Source organism: Gorilla gorilla, chromosome 4 (assembly GCF_029281585.2).
Source record: "Gorilla gorilla gorilla isolate KB3781 chromosome 4, NHGRI_mGorGor1-v2.1_pri, whole genome shotgun sequence".
Lineage (NCBI taxonomy): Eukaryota > Metazoa > Chordata > Mammalia > Primates > Hominidae > Gorilla > Gorilla gorilla.
In genome coordinates this window covers 82,049,026-82,076,720 of record NC_073228.2, presented here as the reverse complement: position 1 = coordinate 82,076,720, position 27,695 = coordinate 82,049,026, and the positions used below count along the sequence as shown (strand labels likewise).

Genomic DNA, 27,695 nt, shown 5'->3' with positions numbered 1-27,695 from the left:
TTTTTTCTTTATTTTTCTCTTTTATGTGGACAGGAAGCCTTAGGTTGGCTATATTTACCCTCAAATCTCTTTTTAAAATGATTTTTAAGTTTCAGCATACTCCCGCGCTTAATAAAATGGTTTCCCCCAGCATCTCCAGCTGGTGCGGTCTGAACCATTCGGAACTTCCCGGAGGGGGGCACCGGAATAGGGGCGGCGGAAAAGGGTAATTGTCGGGCAGCGGCCCCTGCTTCCCCGTCAGACCTCGGAGTTGCAGGACTCGGACTGTGTTCCTGGGCTTGCGGGAGCTAGGGAGGCCCGGCTCTCCTCGCGGTGCAGGACGCGCTCGGACGGCTCCCGCACCCCCACCGCAGGGTTGAGTGGTGGTACGGCTCAGGGAGTCACGCGCTTGGGTCTCGGCGGGGCTGCGGGACCGCGAGTGAGTGTGGTCGCTGCTGGTTCTGCCAGCTCCCCTGAGAGCCTGAACCCGGGCTTGAGAGCCTCGCCACCCCGGGTGACGTCCCTGCCGTGGGCTTGGGGGCTCTGGGTGTGAACCCGCCGGTCCGGGTCCCGCAGCGACCACCTACCCAGCGCAGTCAGGGGCGGGGCTGGGACCCAGAGCGGGACCCCGGCTGCCGAGTCCAGGTGTCCCGCGGGCCTCGATTCGGGGAGCAGGTAGGCGGGGGTCTGAGGGGTTGGCGGAGGGGCATGTCCGAGTTTTCGTTGGTCCCAGGTGGACGAGTAATGGGGGAGGGTTTAGGGCCAGAGTCCAGGGCGTCGCCGAGACCCTGATTTGAAGATAGGTTGGGGGCACGCCCATTAACCAAGTCTATGGGGATGAGGACTGTGATCTCATTTGATGTTGCCATGAAACGGGATTGTTTGCCTTCCCTTCTCCCAGGTTTTGTCTTCGCTCTGTTTGGAGGAGAGGGTGTGTGTCATCCTCTTCTCCCAGTTTAGCGTTCAGGAGTGTCCTCTGATGCGCTAATAGGGTAGCACCGTGTCCTCCAGGGAGGGTGGAAGACCGCGCTTCTCTCCAGTTGAGAGTACTGTCAGTCGCGTCCTTGTCTCCTGGAAAGAATGGATTGGCTTGTGGATTGAAGTCCAAGGTGTGGTCACTAGCAGTCTCTTCAAGTGGGGACACAGGGCAAGGAGGAGCTTGCTGGAAGTAGGTTCTGGCTCTCTAGCCTTTGGCCACAGCCAGTTTAGTGCCAGATTATCACCGTGGTCATCAAGTAATTGAGTAATAGTGGCAGGTGACACTGCGTTTGCCCTTCTAGTGTCCTATGTCAGGGAGCTCTGTGAATGGAAATCCAGGGAAACGGTGGAAATAGAGCCACAGTGAGAGTGGATCTGAGCTGGCAGTCATCCCCTGCAGAACTTTTCACCCTGGGCTTGTTGGGATCCCAGCTGCTAACTTAATGAGGCTCCCCAGTGGGAGACTAGTTATAGAAGCTGTGTGTCCGTTGCTGGTTAAGATCCGTTATAGTGCCTTGTTTATTTAGAGTGCCCTTACTTAGTGGCCTCTTTAATTCTCCACGATGCTATGAGAACACCATAGGAAGTAGAGTTGAAATAGGGCCAGGGCGCACCACGGGTGGTGGTGAGGTCACTGTCCAGGTCTGGGACTCAGCCATTGTGGGAGGGGGACATGAACGGACACTCTACCACATCAGGGAATTTGAATACTGTCTTTGGATATGTTGATGAAGAGACTGTCAGCCAGGGCATTTCGGCTTCCTATGTGGCTTCTGGAAAGCTTGTTGGAAACAGACTCGTGAGACACAGTCAAACCAGTTTGTTTTCTTCAGCAAACACCTGGTAGAGATTGGAATTGAACAGTGAGTGAAGAATGACCTCACGCTGCCCAGAATTCTGATTCCATGTGTAATGCGAATTCTGAGAGGCCTCTGTTTCTCAGCTTTTGGGTGGTATTCAGAGAGGTCTAGTAACATTTGGTGTCACCTGGCTGGTGAGGGCAGGCTCCGGTGACCGCAAAGCTAAGTGCTCTGTAGGGCACCTCCCTCTCTTTCAGGGGCTGCCTGGGCCTCTGGTGCACATGATCCATGGAGTCAGAGTCAGAGCTCTCGTCTGACAAGTGCTTTTGTTTTCTTTCTTTCTTTCTTTCTTTCTTTCTTGGAGACAGAATCTCATTCTGTCGCCCAGGCTGGAGTGCAGTGGTGCGATCTCGGCTCACTGCCACCTCCGCTTCCAGGCTCAAACGATTCTCCTGCCTCAGCCTCCTGAGTAGCTGGCACTACAGGCACGTGCCACCAGGCCTGGCTAATTTTCGTATTTTGTATTTTTTGAAATGGAGTTTTACTCTTATTGCCCAGGCTGGAGTGCAATGGCATGATCTCAGCTCACTGCAACCTCCATCTCCCAGGTTCAAGCAATTCTCCTGCCTCAGATTCCCCAGTAGCTGGGATTACAGGCATGCACCACCACCATGCCTGGCTTTTTTTTTTTTTTTTTTTTTTTTTTGAAATGGAGTCTTGCTCTGTGGCCCAGACTGGAGTGCAGTGGCGCAATCAGCTCACTGCAAGCTGTGCCTCCTGGGTTCACGCCATTCTCCTCCCTCGGCCTCCCCAGTAGCTGGGGCTACAGGTGCCCGCCACCATGCCCAGCTAATTTTTTGTATTTTTTAGTAGAGACGGGGTTTCACTGTGTTAGCCAGGATGGTCTCAATCTCCTGACCTCGTGATATGCCCACCTCGGCCTCCCAAAGTGCTGGGATTACAGGCGTGAGCCACCGCACCCGGCCTAATTTTTGTATTTTTAGTAGAGATGGGGTTTCAATATGTTGGCCAGGCTGGTCTCGAACTCCTGACCTCGTGGTCCGCCTGCCTCAGCCTCCCAAAGTGCTGGGATTACAAGCATGAGCCACCGCACCCGGCAATTTTTCTATTTTTAGTAGAGACAGGGTTTCACCGTGTTAGCCTGGCTGGTCACGAACTCCTGACCTTAGGTGATCTGCCCTCCTTGGCCTCCCAAAGTGCTAGGATTACAGGCTTAAGCCACTGCGCCCAGCGAGTGCTTTTCATTAGAAGGAAAAACGAATAAGAGTAGCCCATGTTTTGGCCAGACATGGTGGCTCATGCCTGTAATCCCAGCACTTTGGGAGGCCGAGGAGGCGGGAGAATCACCTGAGGTCAGGAGTTCAAGACCAGCCTGGCTAACATGGCAAAACCCCATCTCTACTAAAAATACAAAAGTTGGCTGGTCCTGGTGGCGCACGGCCATAATTCCAGCTACTCGGGAAGCTGAGGCAGGAGAATCGCTTGAACCTGGGAGGCGGAGGTGGCAGTGATCCGAGATTGCTGCACTGCACTCCAGCCTGGGCAACAGAATGAGACCCTTCCACAAAAAAAAAAAAAAAAAAAAAAAAAAAAAGTGTAGCCCATGTTGGCTCTGGGTGCTGGGAAGTGGCTTGTCAGCGTTGCCTCAGGCCTATGGCCTGAAAAGTAAGTTGGTGTGATGTAGATGCTGCCAGAGCACCCCCTTATAACCAAGAGTAAGAAAGATGGGGACTTGGCTGGATGCAGTGGCTCATGCCTGTAATCCTAGCACTTAGGGAGGCTGAGGTAGGTGAATCACCTGAGGTCGGGAGTTCGAGACCAGCCTGGCCAACATGGTGAAACTCTGTCTCTACTAAAATACAAAAATTAGCCAGGTGTGGTGGCAGACACCTGTAATCCCAGCTACTCAGGAGGCTGAGGCAGGAGAATCACTTAAACCCGGGAGGCAGAGGTTGCAGTGAGCTGAGATCATGCCATTGCACTCCAGCCTGGGTGACAAGAGTGAAACTTGGTCTCAAAAAAAAAAAAAAAAAAAAAAGGAAAGATGGGAACTTGCAGCCTTGACCTCCCAGGCTCAAGTGACCTCCCAACTTAGTCCCCCAAGTAACTTGGACTAGAGGCATGCCCGGCTAATTTTTTTTTTTTTTTTTTTTTGAGATGGAGTCTTGCTGTGTCGCCCAGGCTGGAGTGCAGTGCCGTGATCTTGGCTCACTGCAAGCTCTGCGTCTCAGATTCACGCCATTCTCCTGCCTCAGCCTCCCGAGTAGCTGGGACTACAGGCGCCTGTCACCATGCCTGGCTGATTTTTTTTGTATTTTTAGTAGAGATGGGGTTTCACCATGTTAGCCAGGATGGTCTCGATCTCCTGACCTCGTGATCTGCCCACCTCGGCCTCCCAAAGTGCCGGGGTTAGAGGCGTGAGCCACCGCGCCCGGCCTGGCTAATTTTTTAAAAAAATTTTTTGTAGAGACAGGGTCTCACTATGTTACCCAGGCTGGTCTCAAACTCATGGGCTGAAGCAGTCCTCCTGCCTTGGCCTCCCGAAGTGTTGGGATTACAAGCATGAGCCACTGAGCTGGCCTCAAGACCCTATCTCTAAAAAAATAAATACAGAGATCCTTGATCAAATACTGGTTTAGAGTGCCTCAGAGGTGCAAGAGTTCAGCTAAAATGTCAGCTCCTGCTCAGAAGGTCAGAGGCCTGCTAAGCCATTCAGAACCCTGGGGAGTGTCTACATCCTCATCGGACACGTTCTTATTTGAGACTGGCTGTAAGCTGCTCCCATTATTTTTCATGCTATGAAGGCCTCTAATCTTAGAAATAGCTCTAATTTTTTTTTTCTCTTACCTAGAAAACGCCAGGTCTTCAAGGATGTCTGCCACCACTATGCCTGACCCATTTGGCAGCAGCCTCGTGTGTGGTGGTCTGGTGTGGACGGTGGAAGTGTGATTCTGCTGAGTGTCAGGTTAGTGTGGGTGCTCTGCAGGTGGGCTGAGACTTGGCCCAGGCTTGCTGTCCTGTGCATGTCTTGCTAGAAGGAACCTTGTTTCTCTTACCCTGATGCCTCTCAGAGAAAGGCGTGGCCTTCCTTTTCGCAGTTTAATGCCTTTACCTTTCCTTTGGGTCCTGCTACCCCTTACTCCATCAGTGGTCACCCCATCTCCTGTTGAGCAGTAGATTTTTAAGCCACTCATCATAGTGAACCCTGTGGGCCCTTTATTGAAACTGTCTGTTTGGTTCCTGTGCCACTAGACTCTGGCTCCAGCCTTCCCCACAGCTGTGGCTCCTGAACCTCTGCCGCCCCTAGATTCCGCCCCTTTCTTGGCAACAGCTGTCATCTTTCCAAGGGCGACTTCTCAGTCCTCTCATTTATCTAACACGTGAATGTGGTGCCTCCTGTGTGTCAGGAAGGCACTTTGGAGGCGCAGTTCTGCGATGAGGAGCGCTACGACTCAAAGCAGGGCAGGGGAGGGTGTCGGGGTGGAGGGGAGCTCTTCTGATGGGCTGGCAAGGGGTCCTCTAAGCAGGGGAGCAAGTGGAGGCCGAGTGGTGAGGAGTGAGCCAGGTGACAGTGTGTGGAGCATTCCTGACCTTTGTCCCCAGCCCTCCCCTCTCCTGTCCTGCAGCCTGCATCTTTGCTGAGTCCTCAGGGCCTTCCAGCTAGAAGTTCTGCCATCTCTTAAATGCATATGTTTCCTCTCCCGCTGCCTGTCTGCCTCCCTCTCGGAGTGCACCTACAGAGCACCAGCCCTCCATTCCCTGCCAGCCACACCCAGGGTCTCCCTCTCTGACTCCCACACCTGCCTCACTGCCAGCCCAGCTAAGGTTCTCTTCAAATGTCTGTTTTCTGTCTGCCTCTGCCATTCCCAGCGTGACCACTCGTGCTCAGCCGTATCTCAGGCAGGAGGACAGGTGCCGGAGCAGCTCGTGCAGCTAAGCAGCCAACTGCAGAAACGTCAGGTGGGTGGTGCATTCACAGGCATGCTGAAGAAGCAGTTCCAGGCATGGGCCGCCGGCAGAGAGGCTGGCTGCAGCACCCCCCACCACCATGCACATTGTGCTTTGCTTCTTCCTAGAGTTAGCGGCTTTGGCAGGCCATGCCTTGTTTGTGTTCACAGCCTGCCTGTCAGGAGCGAAGACAGAATGTCTGACTTTTGGATCCGTAACAGGGGTGGGGGCTCCCCAGAAGAGAAGAGGCTTTGGGTCCTGGCCAGTGTCCACTGCTCAGTCAAACATTCAGAAACTTACATGATTCTTCATCATCCCAAGCAAGTCTGACTTGGGCCCTTTATTGAAACTCTGTTTCCTCTCCCGCTGCCTGTCTGCCTCCCTCTCAGAGTGCACCTACTGAGCACCAGCCCTCCATTCCCTGCCAGCCACACCCAGAAAGCAATGGGGCTTTCTGGGAAGGCAGAAATATTCTGTGACCTGGGCTATTCAGAGGGGTGGCATGAGTCGTGTGTGCCTAGCAAACACTCAGGACATGGCCGGTGAGACAGAAGGGCTGAGCTTTTGTCCTAGCTAATATATTAATTAATTCATTCATTATTTATTTTGAGACGGAGCCTCTCTGTCGCCCAGGCTGGAGTGCAGTTGCGCAGTCTTGGCTCACTGCAACCTTCACCTCCTAGGTTCAAGCAATTCTCCCGCCTCAGCCTCTTGAGTAGCTGGGACTACAGGTGTGCGCCACCATGCCTGGCTAATTTTTTTTGTACTTGTAGTAGAAATGGGGTTTTGCCATGTTGGCCAGGCTGGTCTTGAACTCCTGACCTCAAGTGATCTGCCCACCTCGGCCTCCCAAAGTGCTGGGATTACAGGCATGAACAGCCGCACTCAGCCTATTTATTTAATTTTTTTGAGACAAAGTCTCACTCTGTCACCCAGGCTGGAGTGTAGTAGTACGATCTCAGCTCACTGCAACCTCCACCTCCCAGGTTCGAGCGATTCTCCTGCCTAGGCCTCCCAAGTAGTTGGGACTACAAGTGTGCGCCACCACTCCAGGCTACTTTTTTTTTTTTTTTTTTTTGAGATGGAGTCTCGCCCTGTCATAAAGGCTGGAGTGCAGTGACCTAGTCTTGGCTCACTGCAACCTCCGCCTCCCAGGTTCAAGTGATTCTCCTCCCTCAGCCTGCCAAGTAGCTGGGTTTATAGGTGACCGCCAACACGCCCAGCTAAGGTTTTTGTTTTATTTTGTTTTGTTTTTGTTGTTTTTGGTTTTTTTTGAGACCAAGTCTCACTTTGTTGCCCAGGCTCGAGTGCCGTGGTGCGATCTCGGCTCACTGCAACCTTGCCTCCCAGGTTCAAGTGATTCTCGTGCCTCAGCCTCCTGAGTAGCTGGGACTACCAGCGCACACCACCACGCCTGGCTAATCTTTGTATTCTTAGTAGAGGCAGGGTTTCACTGCTTCGGCCAGGCTGGTCTCAAACTCCTGACCTCAAGTGATCCACCCGCCTCAGCCTCCCAAAGTGTTGGAATTACAGGCTCATGGGATTACAGGCATGAGCCACTGTGCCGGCCTCTCCTAGCTAATTTAAATTTTAAATTTAAGTTGTCACACATGGCTGTGGCCACCGTATGGACAATGTGGGTCTGGCTGCATGTGTCAGGCTGTGTCACATGTCAGGCTGTTGGCTGTGGCTGTCCCCACTGTGCACCTTTGCTTTTGCGGTCTCGTTTCCAGAACTTCTCTGCCAGTCAGAACCCCATGACACACCCCCATTTTAAAGCCTCCTCTGGCTTTCCTGCATCCGTTAGGAAGGCATACTGCCTCATGCTGCCGCGGCCATCCCTCTGCAATGAGTGCATGGTGTCCCTCAGACTTTGTGCCTGCAGCTGCCCCTGGCCTTCACATGGTTCCGCTGGCATTGCAGCTGTACTGTGGCCAAGCTTGGGGCTTTCCTTGACTCCATGTCCCCACCAGGTGTCCCATTGCTGGCTCTGCCACGGAAACTCTCCAAAGGGCTCTCTCTACCCACTCCTGTGAGCTTTTTCTCCACCGGAAACTGTGTTAAGGTCACCTTTGACTTCATCATTGTTCTGCAGGTTACCACTCCCCCTTTTAAAAAGATTGTGGTGAAATAATACATGACCTAAAATGCGCCATTTGAACCACCGTTCGGCGTGCAGTGCCGTGGCATGAAGTATGTTCACAGTGCTGTGCGGCCATCGCCACCTTCCGTCTCCAGAACTGAGCCCTGCTCTTCCCTCCCAGCCCCCGGCAGCTGCCATTCTGCTCTCTGTCTCTACGGCTTTGAGGACTCTAGGTACCTCCTATTTAAGTGGAATCCTACAGTGTTTATCCGTTTGTGACCAGTGTAGATCATTTGGTGTAATGTCCTTCAGGTTCAGCCGTGCCGTAGCTTGTGGCAGGGTTTCCTTCCTTTTTAAGGCCATGTGACATTCCAGTCCCACCTTGCTAAAGCAGTTCACCTGGTCACTGGGGTGACCCTGGAGCTCCCCTCTGGCCTCACTGCCTGTGCTTGGTCACGTTGGCTAGCTGTCCTCCCTTCTCCACCTCTGAGTCTACAAGGGCTGCACTCCATGGAGGTCCCATGCGTCAGCCCCGACCGCAGCACTTGGCTCTGCTGCTGTGTCCCGTCCCCGTGAAGGCTCAGCAGGCACTCACTGGGCCTCCTCCCCTGCTCACTCCTCCTCCGCGCTCTGCACCCCACCCGCACTGTGCGTCTTCACCCTGCCTGGCCTGGGCCACTGTCCCTTTCTGCTCAGATCAGTCAGCAGGGTGCCTCAGCTTGTTCCCCACCTCCACCCTGGCCCCCTGCCATCTTTTCTGCACATGGGCATGAGTGAACCTATTCAAGTGAAATTCACATTTTCTCATGTCTCATCAGAACCCCCAAAGCCTCCCCAGTCTCTGATAACACATCCAGGGTCTTTCGGTGGCCTGGAGGAGCTATAAGATCTGCTTCCTACAGCCTCCACCCTGTCTGCTGCTGCTCTTCGGACACCGGACCCTACACACCCCTCGGACAGTACGGCACCCACCCTGTCCTTCAACTCTTGCTTGGCCCCGTAAGCCAGTCCTTCCAGGCTCCTGCCTCCTCTGGTCATTCCCTGCGTGGGCCTCTCGCAGGAAGCAGTTTTCCTGTGTCCCCCGCCGACCCCCTGCAGGAGGTAAGCTGCATGAGGGCAGTATCATGTCGCCTAGCACCTTGGCCCACATGGAGCAGGTGCCAGGCAGATATGTATTGGGTGGAGGACCCTCTCCCTGTGGCCTTTTATCTATTTGTTCTCACAGGGTTTGCCATGTTTGGTTGCAGTTCATGTCACTCGAGGACATTCCTTTCCAGCGCCGTTGGCTTTGTGGCTGTGGCTCTGTCACAGCTCCAGCTGTGCTATCATTGGTCCACATTGTCCCCTCCCCTATTTGCTGTGACTTCCATGGGAAGATCCTATCTCTGTTCCTCTCGCACTGGGGCAAAGCAGTGCTGGCAGGGGGCTGGGGAACTGGCGGGTGGCCTCTCCTGGGCAGGAAGTCCATGGCACCCAGGTGCTCCCTGTGCTCCAGAGGGGCTGGGGAGGTTTCATGGAGTCAATAGGCATTGGCAAGCTGACATGTCCCCTGTCCCACGCAGGCCTGTTGCAGTCTCCAAGGCACCATGAATGCCATCGTGGCTCTCTGCCACTTCTGCGAGCTCCACGGCCCCCGCACTCTCTTCTGCACGGAGGTGCTGCACGCCCCACTTCCTCAAGGGGATGGGAATGAGGACAGTCCTGGCCAGGGTGAGCAGGCGGAAGAAGAGGAAGGTGGCATTCAGATGAGCAGTCGGATGCGTGCGCACAGCCCCGCAGAGGGGGCCAGCGTCGAGTCCAGCAGCCCGGGGCCCAAAAAGTCGGACATGTGCGAGGCAAGTGTCTTTGGGGTCTTGGTTTTGTGATCCCTGCAGTAGGTGTGGGATGGACAGGAGGACCTGAGAGCAGTGGACGGGGCCTCCCAGGGTGACACAGACTGCTTCTCAGGGGCCCTTCAGTTCTTTCCGCTCATCCTGACTATAGCTTTTGTTTTGTTTTGTTTTGTTTTGTTTTGAGACAGAGTTTTGCTGTTATTGCCCAGGCTGGAGTGCCATGGTGTGATCATGGCTCACTGCAACCTCCGCCTCCTGGGTTCAAGCAATTCTCCTGCCTCAGCCTCCCGAATAACGAATTACACGTGCCTGCCACCATGCCTGGCTAATTTTGTATTTTTAGTAGAGATGGGGTTTCACCATGTTGGGCAGGCTGGTCTTGAACTCGTGACCTCAGGTGATCCACCTGCCTCGGCCTCCCAAAGTGCTGAGATTACAGGCGTGAGCCACCACACCCAGCCTGTGTTAACTTCTTTAACCTACTCTGCCTCCCTGCCATGGCCTTCATGTTTGTATTCACACACTCCAGCCTGTCCTGGAGGCGGGTCCCCAAAGTCCCGTGCTCCCAGTGGAGTTTCCTGCTCCCAGGACCCGCAGTGTTCTCGGTGGGTCACTCCATCAGCTCTCGAACTCTCGGGAATTAGTGTGAGTTTTCCCCAGTGGGCCACTTGTTTGTGTGGAGGACCTGGGTCAGGGCCCAAAATCAGGGCTGGGTGTTGGACCTGCCACTGCAGTGCAAACGGGAACCCAAGCTTGTTCTTTTGGTTCTGCTGCAGAAGCAGAGGACGTGTAAGAGCTGCATCCATTGCTGGAATTGCCTGTAAGGAATGGGGGATGGGGAGCACCTCAGACCTGGGAAGGAGAGCACCGCCAGGCTGCTGGGGCATCCTTGAGCTGGTTTTGGGGTTGCCCATGGAGGAATCCTGCGACACTGTGGGGAGAGTCTTGCTGACGCACTACCGCGCAGTCTTGGGGTAGGAGCAGCTCCAGGGCGCATAGCCTCAGCATCGGAGTGGCTGTGGCTGCAGCAGGGCAGCGGGGCAGCAGTGGTGAGCTGCCACACCAACATCCTGGAGCTTGGTGCTCGCCCTATTTATTGGGCCTCTCGCCTGTGGCTGAAGGCCCTTCCAGGTGTTAGTTCAGAACCAATGATGGAGGCTGGGGGCAGTGGGTAATGTTACCACCACAGAGCCCCTCACCCTCAGGCCAGCTACTTCTCACTTCAGCCTCAGTGTTGTCTTCTGTAGAATGGGGCTTCTCACTGACATTATCTCAGAGGGTGGCACTTGGGATTGAATGAGATGGAGCATGCAGGGCCCTTTTCATGTTACCTACTTCGTAAGCGCTCAGCAAATACCTGTTAGGAACAACCTCTGGCAATCTCTGTGATCTCTGTGTTCTGTTTTCCTCTTTAGGAAACATTTAAATCTTCAGATAAGTATAAATCTGGAAGCCAATTATTTTTATACAAAAATAGCTTGAGTTTTCCGAGCTCAGATTTGCATAAACCAAGAGAGTTTGTTGCCCTGCTTCCCAACTAACAGATTTACTTTTCCTTTTCATGGACAGGGCTGCCGGTCACTTGCTGCAGGGCACCCGGGATATATCAGCCATGATAAAGAGACCTCCATTAAATACGTCAGCCACCAGCACCCCAGCCACCCCCAGCTCTTCAGCATTGTCCGCCAGGCCTGTGTCCGGAGCCTGAGCTGTGAGGTGAGCCTTGTGGCCACAGAGCCTGTCTCTGTGGGAGCCCACATACTCCCAGGTGCTCTGGGTGGGCTCGGAGCCAGCATTGCACAGGGAGGCAGGCACTGGTCCTCTCTCAGGGCGGACCCGCAGATCAGCACCGCACAGGGTACAGGATGCCTCCCTTGTCCAGAATTGCGGGAGGAGTCATGTTGGACTTGCTGAGCATTTTCTGATTGAGTGCTAGCTTTTGCACTTTAAGCACCGAACTTTTGTTATTTGTCCTTTCTTTATTATTATTGTTTTCTTTTTTCCTTCTTTTGTGTCAGGGTCTCGCTCTGTCGTCCAGATTGGAGTGCAGTGGCGCCGTCATGGTTCACTGCAACCTCAAACTCCTGGGCTCGAGCGATCCTCCCGCCTTAGCCTCCCAGGTGGCTGGGACCACTGGTGTGTGCCACCATGCTCAACTGGGGTTTGTTTTTTGTTGTTGTTAAGACAGAGTCTCACTCGGTTGCCCAGGCTGGAGTGCAGTGGTGCAATCTCGGCTTACTGCAACCTCCACCCTGGGTTTAAGCGATTCTTCTGTCTCAGCTATCCTGAGTAGCTGGGACAACAGGCGTGTGCCACCATGCCCGGCTAATTTTTTGTATTTTTAGTAGAGACGAGATTTCACCATGTTGGCCGAGCTGGTCTCGAACTCCTGACCTTGTGATTTGCCCGCCTCGGCCTCCCAAAGTGCTGGGATTACAGGTGGGAGCCACTGTGCCCCACCTTTTTAAAATTTTTTTGTAGAGATGAGGTCTCAGTATGTTGCCCAGGTTGTTCTCGAACTCAAGCAATCCTCTGGCTCATCCTCCCAAAGCACTAGGATTACAGGTGTGAGCCGCCATGCCCAGCCCTGTGTGTCCATTCTTGATGGATGTATTCCTAAGATAGGAAGCATTTCTAGGTTAGGTGGTTCATTGCATCAACATCACCTTTTTTTATTATCTCAGTCCTCATTCCAAGTCTCAGTGATGATCCCGTGCTGCTCTCAGCCTGCTGAGGTGTGGATGATTTCTTCCTAAACTACGTCGCTGCTGCTGTTGCTCTTGACTCTGAGCTCAGGTCTTTGTTACAAAGAGTTAGTCGTTCAGTTACTAAACTTCCTTGTCATTGGTGTCCACCCAGTTCGACACACCAAGCTCCCTTACTGTTCTCATTCAGTGTGGCTGTGTGCCTGCCCTCAACCGTCCTCTCCTTTTAATTTCCTACCGCTGGTCTGCTAGCAGGCAGCTCGGCATGTCTGTTAGAATTGTGTGTTAAGGAAGAGTAAGTATGTCATGAGGAGGGACCAAAATCCTCTTATAAGAATAAAGTATGTGGGGCTGGGCACGGTGGCCCACTCCTGTAATCCCAGCACTTAGGGAGGCCGAGGCCGGCAGATCACCTGAGGTCAGGAGTTCGAGACCAGCCTGGCCAACATGGTGAAACCCCCTCTCTAAAAAAAATACAAGAAAATTAGCCAGGCGTGGTGGCACACTCTTACAATCCCAGCTACTCAGGAGGCTGAGGCAGGAGAATTGCTTGAACCCAGGAGACGGAGGTTGCAGTGGGCCAAGATCACACCACTGCATTCCAGCCTGGGTGACAAGAGCGAGACTCCATCTCAAAGAAAGAAAGAAAGAAAAAGAATAAAATGTGTGGATTTCAGTGCAGGGAGAGTGCAGTGGCTGCTCTGACCTGCTAGTTCTTCTGCATGCTCCAGGTGAGTAAGCTGGTACATTGGAGTCTGGGAGAGGTGTGACATATGCATGGGAGTTATTTATGGCTCAAGGTGGAAGAAAAGCAATAAGCCTTGTTACCGGCCCTTGCAGGCCACAATGACAAGTGTTGTTGGAAGCTTGATCACAGGAGCAGAAGAGTACAGTCTTCGGCTCTCATGGCCCCCACCGTGCCACTCTCCCCGTTATTAACGCTGGCTGATTTGTGCCAGCTGACTCTGAAAAGTCTGAAGAAGAGGCTTTGATTTGGTGTCACTAAGCGAGGAAAGGGCTGTCTGAGTCACCGGTGCCCCTCCAGGTCTGCCCTGGCCGTGAAGGCCCCATCTTCTTCGGAGATGAGCAGCACGGCTTTGTGTTCAGCCACACCTTCTTCATCAAGGACAGCCTGGCCAGGGGCTTCCAGCGCTGGTACAGCATCATCACCATCATGATGGACCGGATCTACCTCATCAACTCCTGGCCCTTCCTGCTGGGGAAGGTCCGGGGAATCATCGATGAGCTCCAGGGCAAGGCGCTCAAGGTGAATTCAGAGACGACGTGCCTGGGTGGCAGGGGGCCCTGCACTGCATGAGTCGCTCTGTGCTGAGGTTGAAGCCTGGAGACCGCGTGGCGTCTTCCCCTCTGCTTACAGCCAGTGCACTGTGTGAATTGTAGTCTCTTGGCTTCAGAGCTGGAGGTCGTGGTGAGGAGCCTCCCAGGCCATCCCGCCTGCTTTGCTGGTCTCTCTTGTCCCCGTTGTCCTGGTTCTCGCTCAGCTCTGGTTTCTTTGCTGCAGTCAGACCCCTGGTGTCTTTGTTTCCTCTGGCCTTCATCTCAGGGATGTCTGTTAATCCCATTGAGTTGCACCACCGAATGTAGGCCTCCAGCTGTGGAGATGCAGCTCAGGCCAGGCCAGGCCAGGTCGTGCTCTGGTAACAGCCTCGGATCTCAGCACCTTCAAGCCGTAGGTCCTGTTTCTTACTCATGATGTGTGCATTGCAGGAGAGTGGGGCTCTGCTTGCTGTGGTCGTCCTGGCAGGCAGAGCGGCAGCCATATGAAAATGTTTCCCCTAGGCCGGGTGCAGTGGCTCATGCCTGTAATCCCAGCACTTTGGGAGGCCAAGGCGGGCAGATCACCTGAGGTCGGGAGTTTGAGACCAGCTTGACCAACATGGAGAAACCCCGTCTCTTCTAAAAATACAAAATTAGCCGGGCATGGTGGTGCATGCCTGTAATCCCAGCTACTTGGGAGGCTGAGGCAGGAGAAACACTTGAACCCATGAGGCAGAGGTTGTAGTGAGCCGAGATCACACCATTGCACTCCAGCCTGGGCGACAGAGTGAGACTCCATCTCAAAAAAAAAAAAGAAAAGAAAAAATGTTGCTCTTTCTGCCCTCCAGAAGCACAGATGGTGCTGAGGGCCTTGTTTGTCTCAGCTCATTGGCCAGAGCCAGTCACATGTGCCTTAGCCAAGTAGTGCACCCAGAAGGGGAGGTGGAGACAGGTGGGGAGCAGCGCAGATGGCCACTCACGAGAATCCCCCTGGGTGCCTTGGGTCACTCATTAGGAAGGGGACAGGAGAAGCTCAACCGATTTCTGTTCTCGGATAGCTCCTGATGTAGCCGGGGCAGAACTATGCTGTTGGGAATGATTGGACTGGTGGCACTTTGTGTGCTCTGCATGGAGAGAGTATAGTGGGACTGATCCTCCAGGAGTCAGGTCCTGGAGTTGGCTGTGAACAAGTGGGGGTCCGGGCTGCTGGCAGCTTTGGCTTAAAGAGGCCATCCCTTCCCTTTGCATTTCAGGTGTTTGAGGCAGAGCAGTTTGGATGCCCACAGCGTGCTCAGAGGATGAACACAGCCTTCACGCCATTCCTACACCAGAGGAACGGCAACGCCGCCCGCTCGCTGACATCGCTGACAAGTGATGACAACCTGTGGGCGTGCCTGCACACCTCCTTTGCCTGGTAACGGGCATCTCTGCTTTTGGCATATCTGTTAGGATAGAGCAGTCACGATACATTGGTTGGCTTTTCCATGGATTTGGGAGAACAGTCCTTAGCCGTGTTTGCTTGCTGCCTCTGTGAGGAGCACTGGCCTGTGGGCACTTGTCAGTGAGCACAGATCTGGGCTGGGAGTCCTTGTTCTGTAGGCCTCTTCCCCTGAGTGTGCGGAAAACATATTGACGTGGAACTCACTTCTTCCTGGGTTCAAGTGATTCTCCTGCCTCAGCCTCCCAAGTAGCTGGGATTACAGGCGCCTGTCACCACACCCAGCTAATTTTTTTATTTTTGGTAGAGACGGGGTTTCACCATGTTGGCCAGGCTGTTCTCAAACTCCTGACCTCAGGTGATCCACCCGCCTCAGCCTCCCAGAGTGCTGGGATTACAGGCGTGAGCCACCGCGCCTAGCCTTTTTTTTTTTTTTTTTTTTAAAGCAAATCTGAGTCGTATCATTCCAGCCATAAATATAATCACAATACTGTGATCATGTTCGACAAAACGGACAGATTCCTGAGTGTTCTCCAGGCTGCAAGCCCTTGTGCAGTTTACCTTTTGTCTCACAAGTGACTGCATTGGCATCGGAGCAGCGCCCCAAGTGTCTCTGGTTTAGAACAGCTCCCCCTTGCATCCCCTCCCCTCCAAGTTCCTCCCATCCATCTATTGAAGGACCTTGGTCGTTGACTTGTGGAACTGCCTGCATGCGGGATCTGGCTGGTTGTGCCCTGCTGGTGTTCTTTTATACCCATTTTTTCTTTAAACTGGTAGGATCAGGGGCTGGGTGAGCGTCAGGTTTGCTTTTTCCTTTGGCGAGAACGCTCATAGCTGGTGCTGTGTTCTCCAGGCTCCTGAAGGCGTGTGGCAGCCGGCTGACCGAGAAGCTCCTGGAAGGTGCTCCGACCGAGGACACCTTGGTCCAGATGGAGAAGCTCGCTGGTGAGGCAGGGGTGCTGTTGCCGGGGCCTTGGCCCAGATGGCCGTGGGGCGGTACCAGCTGTCTGCTCTCCTGGCAGGAAGAGCTGAGGGAGGGAAACGCGGCTCTGAATCAGCCCAGGACGAGCCTTCGGGAAGCGTACCCTCTGATCTCGGTGTGATTGTTGTGATTTCCTGTCTCGTTTGCCTTGACCGCCATGTGAAAGAATCTGTTCCCCAGCTAGGTGGGGAAAAATCACAGGTGGGCTGTCTGTAGAGAGAACTGGCTGATTAAAGGCTTCTCGTCCCGATTTTGTGATAGCCAAGTGCTTGGCCTGGTCAACGGTCTTTGCTCCTTTACAAATAAAGTGTTCTGTTTCAGTTCGTCCCAAGTTTTCCATGAAGGGCAGTGGTTCCCTGACCTCCCAGGTGCCTGGGCTTCCCCAGGTTCCTGATCTGGGGCTTGGGGCCCTGTGTCTGGGGATCGTGGCATTGTGTGCACCAGCCCGGAAGCACTGGGCCAGTCTTGGCCAAGCTTTCCATCAGGGATGATTTGATCTTGGTGCTACAGGTCTGTGGTACGACCATTGTTCCACACCACATGTCATTAATAATGCTTCCCATGCTTCTGCTTGCAAATGACCAGCCTTCCAAACAGCCAGAGCTGTTTCGAGGTGTTTCTGCAGGCAGGTGCAGGCGTGCCCTCAAATAAGCTTTGCCAATGGAGTCTCAGCAAGAGCAAAACCTGGTCAGGAAAGACAAAGCCTGGGAATCCACCCCCATGCCCTGCGGGTTGGCTGGCCCTGGAGCCATTTATTATAGTGCCAATCATGTTTCTAGGCAGGTGCAGATGGCAAGGGCAGTGTCTTGGTGAGCTTTTTAGCACAAAGAGCCAGGTCTGTCAAAGCCTTTGTGAGAGCTGGAAACACAGGTGTGCTGGGCATGCGCTGGGCATGCGCAGTGTGGGGTTTCGGGCTCAGGGCTTGCCCTTTGGCATCAGACAGACCTGGCTTCGCATCCTGGATTTGCTTCTCATGTGCACCCTTCCCTTTGGGTCTCGTGATGTGAAATGGAGATGTTGTCATTTGTGAGGGCTCCATGAAGTTTCATTGAAATGACAAATACTAATTTCTTCATCTGTGAAATGGAGATAATAGTGCTGACCTCAGAACAGCTGAGAGGACTAAATGAAATGATGGATGCAGCCATAAAGAACGAAGTCAGGCACTGGTGCACGCCTGGAATCCCAGCGCTTGGGAGACCGAGACAGGCGGATTGCTTGAGCTCAGGAGTTTGAGACCAGCCTGAGCAACATAGGGAGGTCCAGTCTCTACAAAAAATATGAAAAGTAGCTGGGCGTGGTGGCGCATGCCTGTAGTCCCAGCTACTTGGAAGGCTTCGTTGGGAGGATCACTTGAGCCCAGAAGATTGAGGCTGCAGTAAGCCATGATCGTGCCACTGCATTCCAGCCTGGGCAACAGAGCGAGACACTGTCTCAAATAAAAAAGATGGGAATAGTAGACACTGGGGGCTCTAGAAGGAGGGAGGGAGGGAGGAAGGGGAGGAAGGGCTGAAATACTTTCTGTTGGATACCATCTGGGCATATTACTTCCTGTGGTTCACTGTCTGGGTGACAGGATTCATAGAAGCCCAAACTTTAGCACCACGCAGCATACCCTTGTAACAAAGCCGCACACGTACGCCCTCAAGCTAAAATAAAAGTGGACCGGGAGGCCGAGGTGGGGGGATCATGAGGTCAGGAGTTTGAGACCAGCCTGGCAGATACGGTGAAACCCCATCTCTACTAAAAATACCAAAAAAAGTTAGCCGGACATGGTGGCAGGTGCCTGTAGTCCCAGCTACTTGGGAGGCTGGGGCCGAAGAATTGCTTGAACCCAGGAGGTGGAGGTTGCAGTGAGCCGAGACTGCGCCACTGCACTCCAGCCTGGGCGACAGAGTGAGACTCCGTCTCAGAAAAAAAAAAAAAAAAAAAAAAGTGGAAAAAAAAGAAACAATGTGTAGATCCTCGAGAACTGTGGCCGACTGGGTGTGTTCCGTAGACACGCTGTTGGCATTTTTCTTACTGATTTGAGTTTTCTCACCAGCAAAGAACAGCTGACGGTCTTTCCATAAGTGCTTCTAAGAGAGATGTGTGGTACCCCGGGCTAAGTAGACAGCAACTGAGCCCTCCCTCCCACCCCAGGGCTCCCAGAGCAACAGGGAGCAGGGAGCATAGGACCTGGCCGCAGCCAGGAATCTACACTGACCGGCTCAGCCCATGAAGTATCTTGGGCTGAAGTCACAGGATGAGACTGTTTGTATCTGTAACTGTCCTTGTCATCTGTCTTGCAGATTTAGAAGAGGAATCAGAAAGCTGGGACAACTCTGAGGCTGAAGAGGAGGAGAAAGCCCCTGTGTTGCCAGAGGGTACAGAAGGGCGGGAGCTGACCCAGGGCCCGGCAGAGTCCTCCTCTCTCTCAGGCTGTGGGAGCTGGCAGCCCCGGAAGCTGCCAGTCTTCAAGTCCCTCCGGCACATGAGGCAGGTAGGCGGCAGGGGCACAGCGCATCAGGAGCTCAGGAGGAGAGCCAGTAATGGGCTTTCCCTGCCCACACGCCTTGCCTCTGGACCGTCCACTTTCAAAACCCTGCAGGAAGTGACTGACAGCCTTCTCGGTGGGTGGCTGAGGGCACAGGGCGTCGGGGGTATTAGCCATAGGATCAGTGCTCCCCTTTCAGTGATGACCTAAGTATCTTCAAAGAAAAGCCCAGATAGTTGGCATCCTATGGTCGTCTAATCCTCTAAGAAGCTCCTAAAGGCATTGAACAGCACCGTAATTGGTTTGGATGCAGCCTGGACCCTGCCCATTGAAAGTGATGGTCTGGCCGGGCGTGGTGGCTCTCACCTGTAATCCCAGCACTTTGGGAGGCCAAGGGGGGTGGATCACGAGGTCAGGAGTTTGAGACCAGCCTGGCCAACATGGTGAAACCCCATCTCTATTAATACAAAAATTAGCTGGGCATGGTGGCATGTGCCTGTAGTCCCAGCTACTTGGAGGCTGAGGCAGGAGAATCGCTTGAACCTGGGAGGTGGAGGTTAACAGTGAGCCAAGATGGCACCACTGCACTCCAGCCTGGTGACAGAGCGAGACTCCATCTCAAAAAAAAAAAAAAAAAAAAAAGAAAGTGATGGTCATTCTTACAAAAAATTAGGAACAACTTGCATATCAAACCATACTAGTAAACAGTAGCCAAACCGTGGAATATGATTAATTAGAAGAAATAAAGCAGGCGGTGTGTGTTCAGGGTGATGTATGTACATGTGTGCCTGCCAGACATGACAAAATCTAACAGTGTTGCCTCCAGTTACATCGAGTCAGATGCCGGGAGAGAGGGGTGTGGGTTGCTGGATTACAAGGGCAGGCTGCCTTCTTATAAAATTCTTCTGCATGAATTTTTCCAATGAGCACTGATTCATTAGAAGAGAGTTATTTGTTTTTGAAAATGGAGTGAGACTGATTTCATGGCAGATGTCCTTGGGGCTTCTGGATGTAAACACCCATTCCATCAAAATCCTGCATTTGGCTGAAACCTTCCTTGTCCGTTGCTTATGTCGATGAAGGTTGGAAGGGGTCTGGAATTCCTCTGGAGGTGGGACTGCTTTGAGGCTGTTGGGGTTTGGTGAGACATGGTATTGTGGCCTCTCTCTTATGTTGTGTTTCAAAGCTGGGTTTGGCTTCTTAGAAGCCGTGAGACAGCAGGCTGGACTCTCCTAAGGTGTCAGTGTCACGGAAGTTAATAACAGGTGGGGTGTGGGGAGAGGCTGTTCTAGGTTAAAGAATAAGGACGTGACAACTAAAAGCAATGATGGGTCCTGTAGTATCTCCTGGATCCAAAGAACAGCAGCCGTCAAGCAGGCAGCGGCCCTGGGCTTGTGCACGCGGCTGGATGTCAGATGCGTCTGTCCGGGCACTCCTGGCTGCAGTTATGGTCTCAGCTGTGGAGATGCCCTTATTCTTCTGGGTGCTGCCATGTCGAGGGCCCTACAGCTTGCTTTCAAATAGTTCAGCAGAAAGTGTCTGTAGAGAGGAGGTGAATATTGCACAAAGTTAACATCTTTTTGCTTCAAATTTTAAAAAACAAAACTGGGAGAAAGATCTTGGAGCAAGAGCTTTGGAATCTAGCATTTATGTGCAAACCTGGAACTTCTCTCTCTGCCCCTTTAACCCTGGGCCGGGCACCTGCCTCCCTGAGAAGATAAGTGTCTTTCTCCTGAGCCCTGTCTTTGCTCTACAAAGTTTTATGAACACACGAATAACTTCATGGGAAGGGAGAGAAAAACCATTTCTACTAGTCACGCTGAAAGCACTGCACTCTCTTGTTTAGGTCCTGGGTGCCCCTTCTTTCCGCATGCTGGCCTGGCACGTTCTCATGGGGAACCAGGTGATCTGGAAAAGCGGAGACGTGGACCTCGTCCAGTCAGCTTTTGAAGTGCTTCGGGTGAGAACATCTTTTCCTTAGGTGTGCGGCGCAGGGCAGTATTGGCCTGGTGCCTGGCGTCAGGTGGGGATGCCAAGGTGCACCGACTGCCCAGCACAGAACCGCTGTGCACCACACGGTCTCCACTGGGGGCGCAGTGGGCACGGAGACCCGGGTCTGGTCTGATGATGTTTAAATCATCAGAAGGATGCGTGTGCCTGCTGACTGCCTAGGCCTGAGAGGGAACAAAAATGCATATGACACAGTCTTGGTAAAAGCTTCTTTGTGGGATGCGGTAAGAGACAAACATCTGTGCAGGCAAACATTAATATGAGTTAACACCACAGAGCGAGGGGCGGTACAAGCTGGTGTGTGACTGGCAGTCCAGACAAGTTAGGGACCTGGTGGTGGAGGACCCTCCCCGCTCACCCCCACTGTGGGCTGAAGTCTGGGGACTCCTCTGGCAGGAGGGAGGGCTTGGACCAGGCTGCAGGAGGTGTGTGGGGTTTGGGTAGTAGAGCATGGATGGCCGGGGCTGAGGGCTTCCTCGTGTCCTTGGTCTGAGTCCTGCTGTCCTCCTCAGACCATGCTACCCGTGGGCTGCGTCCGCATCATCCCATACAGCAGCCAGTACGAGGAGGCCTATCGGTGCAACTTCCTGGGGCTCAGCCCGCACGTGCAGATCCCCCCCCACGTGCTCTCCTCAGGTGCGTGCCCCCGCGGGCTGTGGGGCCATGCCCTGCACTGAGGGTCCCTACGCCTCAGGCCCAGAGTGGAACCAGATCTCTGTCATGGGTTGTGGAGAGGAGGCCTCATTGCAGGGCCAGCTTCCCCCATGGCTCTGGGCCTCGGTGTTCTATCTTCACACAGGCAGCGGTGGGTGAGTGGACCTGATGGGAAGGGTGGCTGGCAGGGACTGTCGTCAGTGGGCTGCAGGTCACCATCCTGGGGTGGGAGGATGTGTCCCTGGCCGGAGGATCCTGGTCGTCCTGGTGATTGGGTGCCTATGAGACGGAGGCCTGCTGAACGCTGGGTGTGAGCTGCCTGCTTCTGTGGGCCCTGCCGTCCTCTCCTCACTCTTCTACTATTCCCCTGTCCTGCCTTCTGCTCTTCTCCAGCCTTTTTCTTCACCTCATGTGCCCGAGGTCTTCCCGGCCTTCACTGGTGTGGTCAGGGCTCAGCAAACCCCTGGTCTTTTGGTTTGGGGATGTCCAGGGATCAGCCCCCCAGGCTCATCAGTGACTTCCCCCAGCACAGCTGTGACCAGCAGCTGCTGACTCATGGTCCGAGTGGAGCTACCCTGAGCCCCCAATCAGCACCCAGGCTGGGTCCTGACTCCCTGCGAGGCAGTGCCTTTTTTCCGGGTAGCATTGGAAACACAGGCTCTGGTTTCAAACAGACTTCAAATTCTTACTACTACGAGCAGGTTATTTAACATCTCCAGGCCTGTTTCCCCATCTGTAGAATAGGGTCATGGTGAGACCACCCTCATAGGGCTGCTTAGCCAGAGGTAAATTGATGTATATAAAGTACTTTGTGATTATTGTAATATAATAAATTATTAGTTTAACTGAGGCAAAAGTTAACCCTTAACTATTCACAAATAACCTGAAAGGTTTTAAATACCAAAGCATTGATTTGGGCCAGTCTTTTCACCAGCAGCCTTCCCCACTGACCTGGGATGAGCGGAGTGGGGCCCACGGTAGGCGAGCGCAGGGGAGGTGAGGAGCATGGGGGAGATGAGGAGCCACGGGCCTTGTGTTGTTACAGAGTTTGCTGTCATCGTGGAGGTCCACGCAGCCGCACGTTCCACCCTCCACCCTGTGGGGTGTGAGGATGACCAGTCTCTCAGCAAGTACGAGTTTGTGGTGACCAGCGGGAGCCCTGTAGCTGCAGACCGAGGTGGGTGCCCCCAGGCGGAGTGTCCTTTTTGTGAGAAGATGCCCCCGCCCCGCGCTAACGCCTGTTCTTGCTCTGCCCCTGCCCTTCTCCCCAGTGGGCCCCACCATCCTGAATAAGATTGAAGCGGCTCTGACCAACCAGAACCTGTCTGTGGATGTGGTGGACCAGTGCCTCGTCTGCCTCAAGGAGGAGTGGATGAAGTAAGCAACAGTGTGGGTGAGGCCCCTTTGCTTGCGACCCTGGAGAAAACCTGGAGCTGTTTCCAAAAGAGGAGCTGGGCCGTGGCCACTGAGGGAGGAGCCGAGAGAAGAGGTTGGGGGCGGGGTTCCAACTCCACGTCCGCCACTGCAAAGCTCAGGTGGCCTCGGGAGGTGGTCATCATGTCTGCCTCTGGCTCCTGCATGGGGAGGTGGGGGTGGCGCCTGCCTTGGAGAGCGACTGAGGCTTGGGCAAGGGCTCCAAGCTCACAGGAGGGTTCATAATGGAAGCTCTGTCATCTGCTGTGCAATTAACTTCAAAACCTAAAAGCCCAGTAACCCATGCCCCACCCCACTTTTTATTTTTTTTATTTTTATTTTTTATTTTTTTTGAGTCAGAGTTTGGCTCATGTTGCCCAGGCTGGAGTGCAATGGCATGATCTTGGCTCACCACAACCTCCGCCTCCCAGGTTCAAGAGATTCTTCTGCCTCAGCCTCTGGAGTAGCTGGGGTTACAGGCACCCACCACCATGCCTGGCTAATATTTGTGTTTTTAGTAGAGACAGGGTTTTAGCATGTTGGCCAGGCTGGTCTTGAACTCCTGACTTCGTGATCCACCCACCTTGGCCTCCCAAAGTGCTGGGATTACAGGCGTGAGCCACTGCACCCGGCCCCCCGGGTTTTTTTTTTTTTTTTTTTTTTTTTGTAAGCAAATTTACTTTATTTCCTCCTGCCTCGATTCTTGGTAATTTTGGGGGTCAAATTTATTAATCAAACATTGTCCTGATTTAAAATCATGCAGTGAAGCTTAGGAGCAACCAGTGTCTTCCACGAGTTTAAGGAAGGTTTTTCTTTCTTTCTTCTTGGCGTCTTGACAACAGCTTGAGGGAGGGTGTGGGAAGTGCACAGGCCCCCTACCTATACCCGACAGAGGGCCGAGCCCAGCCCCGACAGCTTCCCTTCCTTGCTGGGACACAGCTCCTTTCAGCAGTTCAGGGGCCAAGCCTGCTGCCCCGAGGGTGTGGATTCCAGCTCTGCCTGCACAGCTCCTGCTGGTGCCAAAGCCGTGTCACCCCTGGTTGGCCCCGTGACCAGGGCTCGAGGGATTGTGCTGTGGTGTCTGAGTGTTTTGTTTTGGTTTTCTTCAGCAAAGTGAAGGTGCTTTTTAAGTTCACCAAGGTGGACAGTCGACCCAAAGAGGACACACAGAAGCTGCTGAGCATCCTGGGTGCGTCCGAGGAGGACAATGTCAAGCTGCTGAAGTTCTGGATGACTGGCCTGAGCAAGACCTACAAGTCACACCTCATGTCCACGGTCCGCAGCCCCACAGCCTCGGAGTCTCGGAATTGACCCGTCACACACACCTGCCTAAAGACAGGGATGGCTGTCCACAGGCTCCTCCAGCCCTGTGAGAGGGACTGTCCCTTGAGTTTCTCAACTGCTGGAAGGAGCTGTGTCCCAGCAAGGAAGGGAAACCGTCGGGGCTGGGCTCGGCCATGTCAGGTTTGGGGCCTGTGTGCTTCCCAGACTCTCCCTCCAGTCGCTGGAATCGCTGAAGATGGCAATGAAAGGCGGAGGGATGATGGGCTCTCTCTGTGTTCAAACCCCTTGGAGAGACGACTAGGAGGACAGCTTGCCTCTCAGGCCCCTTGTGGACTTAGACTCAAAACCTGCAGGAGAAACAGGTCTGACTCAGTATGCAGTCGCAATAACATGTCTGCTCCCGAGGTTAACATTCAAGCATTTCTACTTTGAAATTCAGCAAGAGTTTCTGGGCCTTATGTTTGAGGATACCTTTTGCTGCAGTTGTGAATATTCAGTACATTGCCAGCTCTTGGTCACTGAATGATTGAGTTAGGGCTCCGCAAGAGACTTTGGGGAGTGAAGTGGATCTCTTCCTCATCTTCTGGTCCTCTGAAATGTGTGTTCTGAAGCCATGGGGCTCGTCTTCTGGGGTGTTCCCCTGCAGGTGCTGGTGAAGGTAACCTGGGGCTTAACGATGGAGTCCCTGATCATTTTTGCACAAGACAGGTTGCTGAGGGGTCGGCAAGCATCTGACTTGCCCAATCCCCTGGATATGGTGAGCCCCACCATGCTTTTATTCTGTATCGCTTTTATCTTTATTGCTGCTTTCAACATTTACGTTTGGTTACAGTTAACTATTTTCGGAGTGTGGTGATTGAAGACAATTTCATCATCCCACTGTACTTTTTTTTTTGAGAGGGAGTTTCACTCTTGTTGCCCAGGCTGGAGTGCAATGGCACGATCTTGGCTCACTGCAACCTCTGCCTCCTGGGTTCAAGCAATTCTCCTGCCTCAGCCTCCAGAGTAGCTGGGATTACAGGTACCCACCAACACACCCAGCTAGTTTTTTTTTTTTTTTTTTTTTGAGATGGAGTCTCACTCTGTTGCCCAGGCTGGAGTGCAGTGGTGCAATCTTGGCTCACTGCAAGCTCCGCCTCCCAGGTTCACGCCATTCTCCTGCCTCAGCCTCCCGAGTAGCTGGAACTACAGGTGCCCGCCACTATGCCCAGCTAATTTTTGTATTTTTTAGTAGAGACGGGGTTTCACCGTGTTGGCCGGGCTGGTCTCAAACTCCTGACCTCAGGTGATCCACCCACCTCAGCAGCCTCCCAAAGTGCTGGGATTACAAGCGTGAGCCACTGTGCCTGGCCCTTTTTTTTTTTTTTTTTTTTTTTTTTTTTAAAGAGATGGCATCTTGCTATGTCATCCAGGCTGGTCTTGAACTCCTGAGTTCAGGCAGTCCTCCTGCTTCAACCTACAGCTACAGGTACCCCCCACTATACATTTTTAATAAGGATTCATGGCTCAGAGGGATTTTCTGATGGTTTTGCTGATTTGTTTCTAGTTTTTTTGTGTTTAACATGAAGACCAAGTTTATATAACTAGGTATCTGTATAATGCAACAACATTGGAACACAATAAAGATGTATTTTTGTAAATTGTTACTACATGGTTTTATTGGTTTGATGCCTACTATTTATTTGCGCTCAGGCACAGGAAATACTATGGTTAAAAAATACCAGTGAGTCAGCCGGGCGCAGTGGCTCATGCCTGTAATCTCAGCACTTTGGGAGGCTGAGGCAGGCGGATCACGAGGTCAGGAGATCGAGACAATCCTGGCTAATACGGTGAAACCCTGTCTGTACTAAAAATACAAAAAATTAGCCAGGCATGGTGGCGGATGCCTGTAGTCCCAGCTGCTCAGGAAGCTGAGGCAGGAGAATCACTTGAACCCGGGAGGCAGAGGTTGCATTGAGCCAAGATCACACCACTGCACTCCAGCCTGGGCAACAGAGTGAGACTCCATCTCAAAACAAAACAAAACAAAATACCAGTGAGTGGCCAATTCGCATGGTTAAGCTGCTATAATGATCGTAGACAATCTTCTCCAAGTTAGTCGTTGGAGTTGGTGTTGGAGAAGCAAACACTCATTTATCCCAAGGACATCTGTTGAGTATCTATGCCCATGTGCTTTTCATTTTGTTCAGCGTTAGAAATGGCTCATCCCTTAATAATGATGATATTTAAAAGACATGTCCATCTGAGAGGAAGATGGCTGGAATCACCCTGTGTGACCGTGGCAATCCCTAAAACAGCAGGGTTCACGGTTTAGTCATCTACCTCGAGTGGGAGGGGACCCCCTGGCCAATGTGGGTCAAGGGAGAGATGACCACCCACTGTCCTCCCCGGCTTCGGGTACAGATTCCTGTCTTTCTCTCGTGCATGGCATTCCTGGGAACGTGGTTCTATGCTCAGTTTTTGCCAGTTGTCTGCCAGTCTAGTGGCTGAATCCACTTGGCAAGTAGGAGCCCAGTGTAAGTTAGCTCTGCATTCACTTCAGGGGCATGTGTGACCTGGATTTCCCATGTCTAACAGAGCTCGCTGGCAAGGGGGCAGGCAAGGCCCTATGCCGACCGGTGGTTTTGTTTTTGTTTTTGTTTTTTGAGACAGAGTCTTGCTCCGTTGCCAGGCTGTAGTGCAGTGGTGTGATTTCGGCTCACTGCAAGCTCCGACTCCCTGGTTCAAGCAATTCAGCCTCAGCCTCCCGAGTAACTGGGATTACAGGTACATGCCACCACACCTGGCTAATTTTTGTATTTTTAGTAGAGATGGGGTTTCACCATGTTGGCCAGACTGGTCTCAGACTCCTGACCTCGTGATCCGCCCGCCTCGGCCTCCTAAAGTGCTGGAATTAGAGGGGTGAGCCACCGCACTCAGCCGCCAACTGGTGTTTCTAGGCAGCTATGGGCTTTTTCTCCCCACAGGCATGCAGTTCTTGAAGATTTTTCCTATTGGTCATGAGTGCAGAAGAGCACGAGGCTGAGCTGAACCTATGCCAGCCCAAGACCAGGCCAGACTCTGCTGTCCTTGTGAGGGAATAGGGGTTCCTGATTTTGTAGCTTTTCACAAAATGGAAGAGACAGAAAACAAGTTCCAGATCTTGAACCTTCCCCATGTGTTTGAAGGCAGTCAAGGGTTTCCTGATTTTACATTCAAGATACTTACACTCAGGGCCGGGCATGGTGGCTCACGCCTATAATCCCAGCACTTTGGGAGGCCGAGGCGGGTGGATCACGAGGTCAGGAGTTCGAGACCAGCACGGCCAAGATGGTGAAACCCCATCTCTACTAAAAATACAAAAATTAGCCGGGTGTGGTGGTGGGCACCTGTAATCCCAGCTGCTTGGGAGGCTGACGCAGAGACTCACTTGAACCCCGGAGGCAGAGGTTGCAGTGAGCTGAGATCGCACCACTGCACACCAGCCTGGGCGAAAGAACGAGGCTCCGTCTTAAAAAAAAAAAAAAAAATTTTATTGACATAATCACTGACATACATTTTTAGTTATTTACACCATACAATTTGACGTATGTGTATACCCGTGAAACCACCACAGTCAACCTGATAAGCACACATCCATCACTCCACTTCCTTGTGGCTTTGTTGGCCTCCAGGCTACACTGGTCTGCTTTCCCTCAGTCTAGTTTGCGTTTTCTAGAATTTTATGAAAATGGAATCATACAGTACGTACTCTTTTTGTCTGGCTTTTCCCACTCAGTATTAATGAAATTCATCCACGTTGTAGCACATGTGAGTACTGTTTTTTTTTTTTTTT

At 52.8% G+C, this 27,695-nt stretch overlaps 1 protein-coding gene across 5 annotated transcripts; it reads left to right on the top strand.

Moving 5' to 3' along the window:
* Positions 1-357: 357 nt before the first annotated feature.
* FLCN (folliculin) lies at positions 358-25,521 on the top strand. 5 transcript variants are annotated; one of them, XM_019027067.3, is made up of 16 exons: positions 358-654; positions 4,630-4,743; positions 5,649-5,738; positions 7,822-8,042; positions 8,712-8,910; positions 9,372-9,644; positions 11,211-11,357; positions 13,392-13,613; positions 14,878-15,038; positions 15,916-16,007; positions 18,336-18,526; positions 20,367-20,480; positions 21,043-21,166; positions 22,230-22,361; positions 22,456-22,561; positions 23,707-25,521. In XM_019027067.3, exons 4-16 carry the CDS (start codon positions 7,915-7,917, stop codon positions 23,906-23,908), a joined length of 2,091 nt encoding a protein of 696 aa, XP_018882612.3. In that variant the 5' UTR covers positions 358-654; positions 4,630-4,743; positions 5,649-5,738; positions 7,822-7,914; the 3' UTR covers positions 23,909-25,521. The 5 variants fall into 5 exon arrangements, with proteins under 5 accessions (XP_018882612.3, XP_055241979.2, XP_063562690.1 ...); XM_063706620.1 differs by having other exon boundaries at positions 369-654; positions 7,700-8,042; XM_055386004.2 differs by lacking the exon at positions 13,392-13,613 and having other exon boundaries at positions 368-654.
* The last annotated feature ends 2,174 nt before the right edge of the window (positions 25,522-27,695 follow it).

Coding starts and splice junctions, on each gene's coding strand:
- FLCN (XM_019027067.3), top strand. CDS start 7,915: ATGAAGTATGTTCACAGTGCTGTGCGGCCATCGCCACCTTCCGTCTCC. Junction 8,911..9,371: donor CCGCCGACCCCCTGCAGGAG/GTAAGCTGCATG, acceptor TGTCCCACGCAG/GCCTGTTGCAGTCTCCAAGG. Junction 22,362..22,455: donor CCCTGTAGCTGCAGACCGAG/GTGGGTGCCCCC, acceptor CCTTCTCCCCAG/TGGGCCCCACCATCCTGAAT.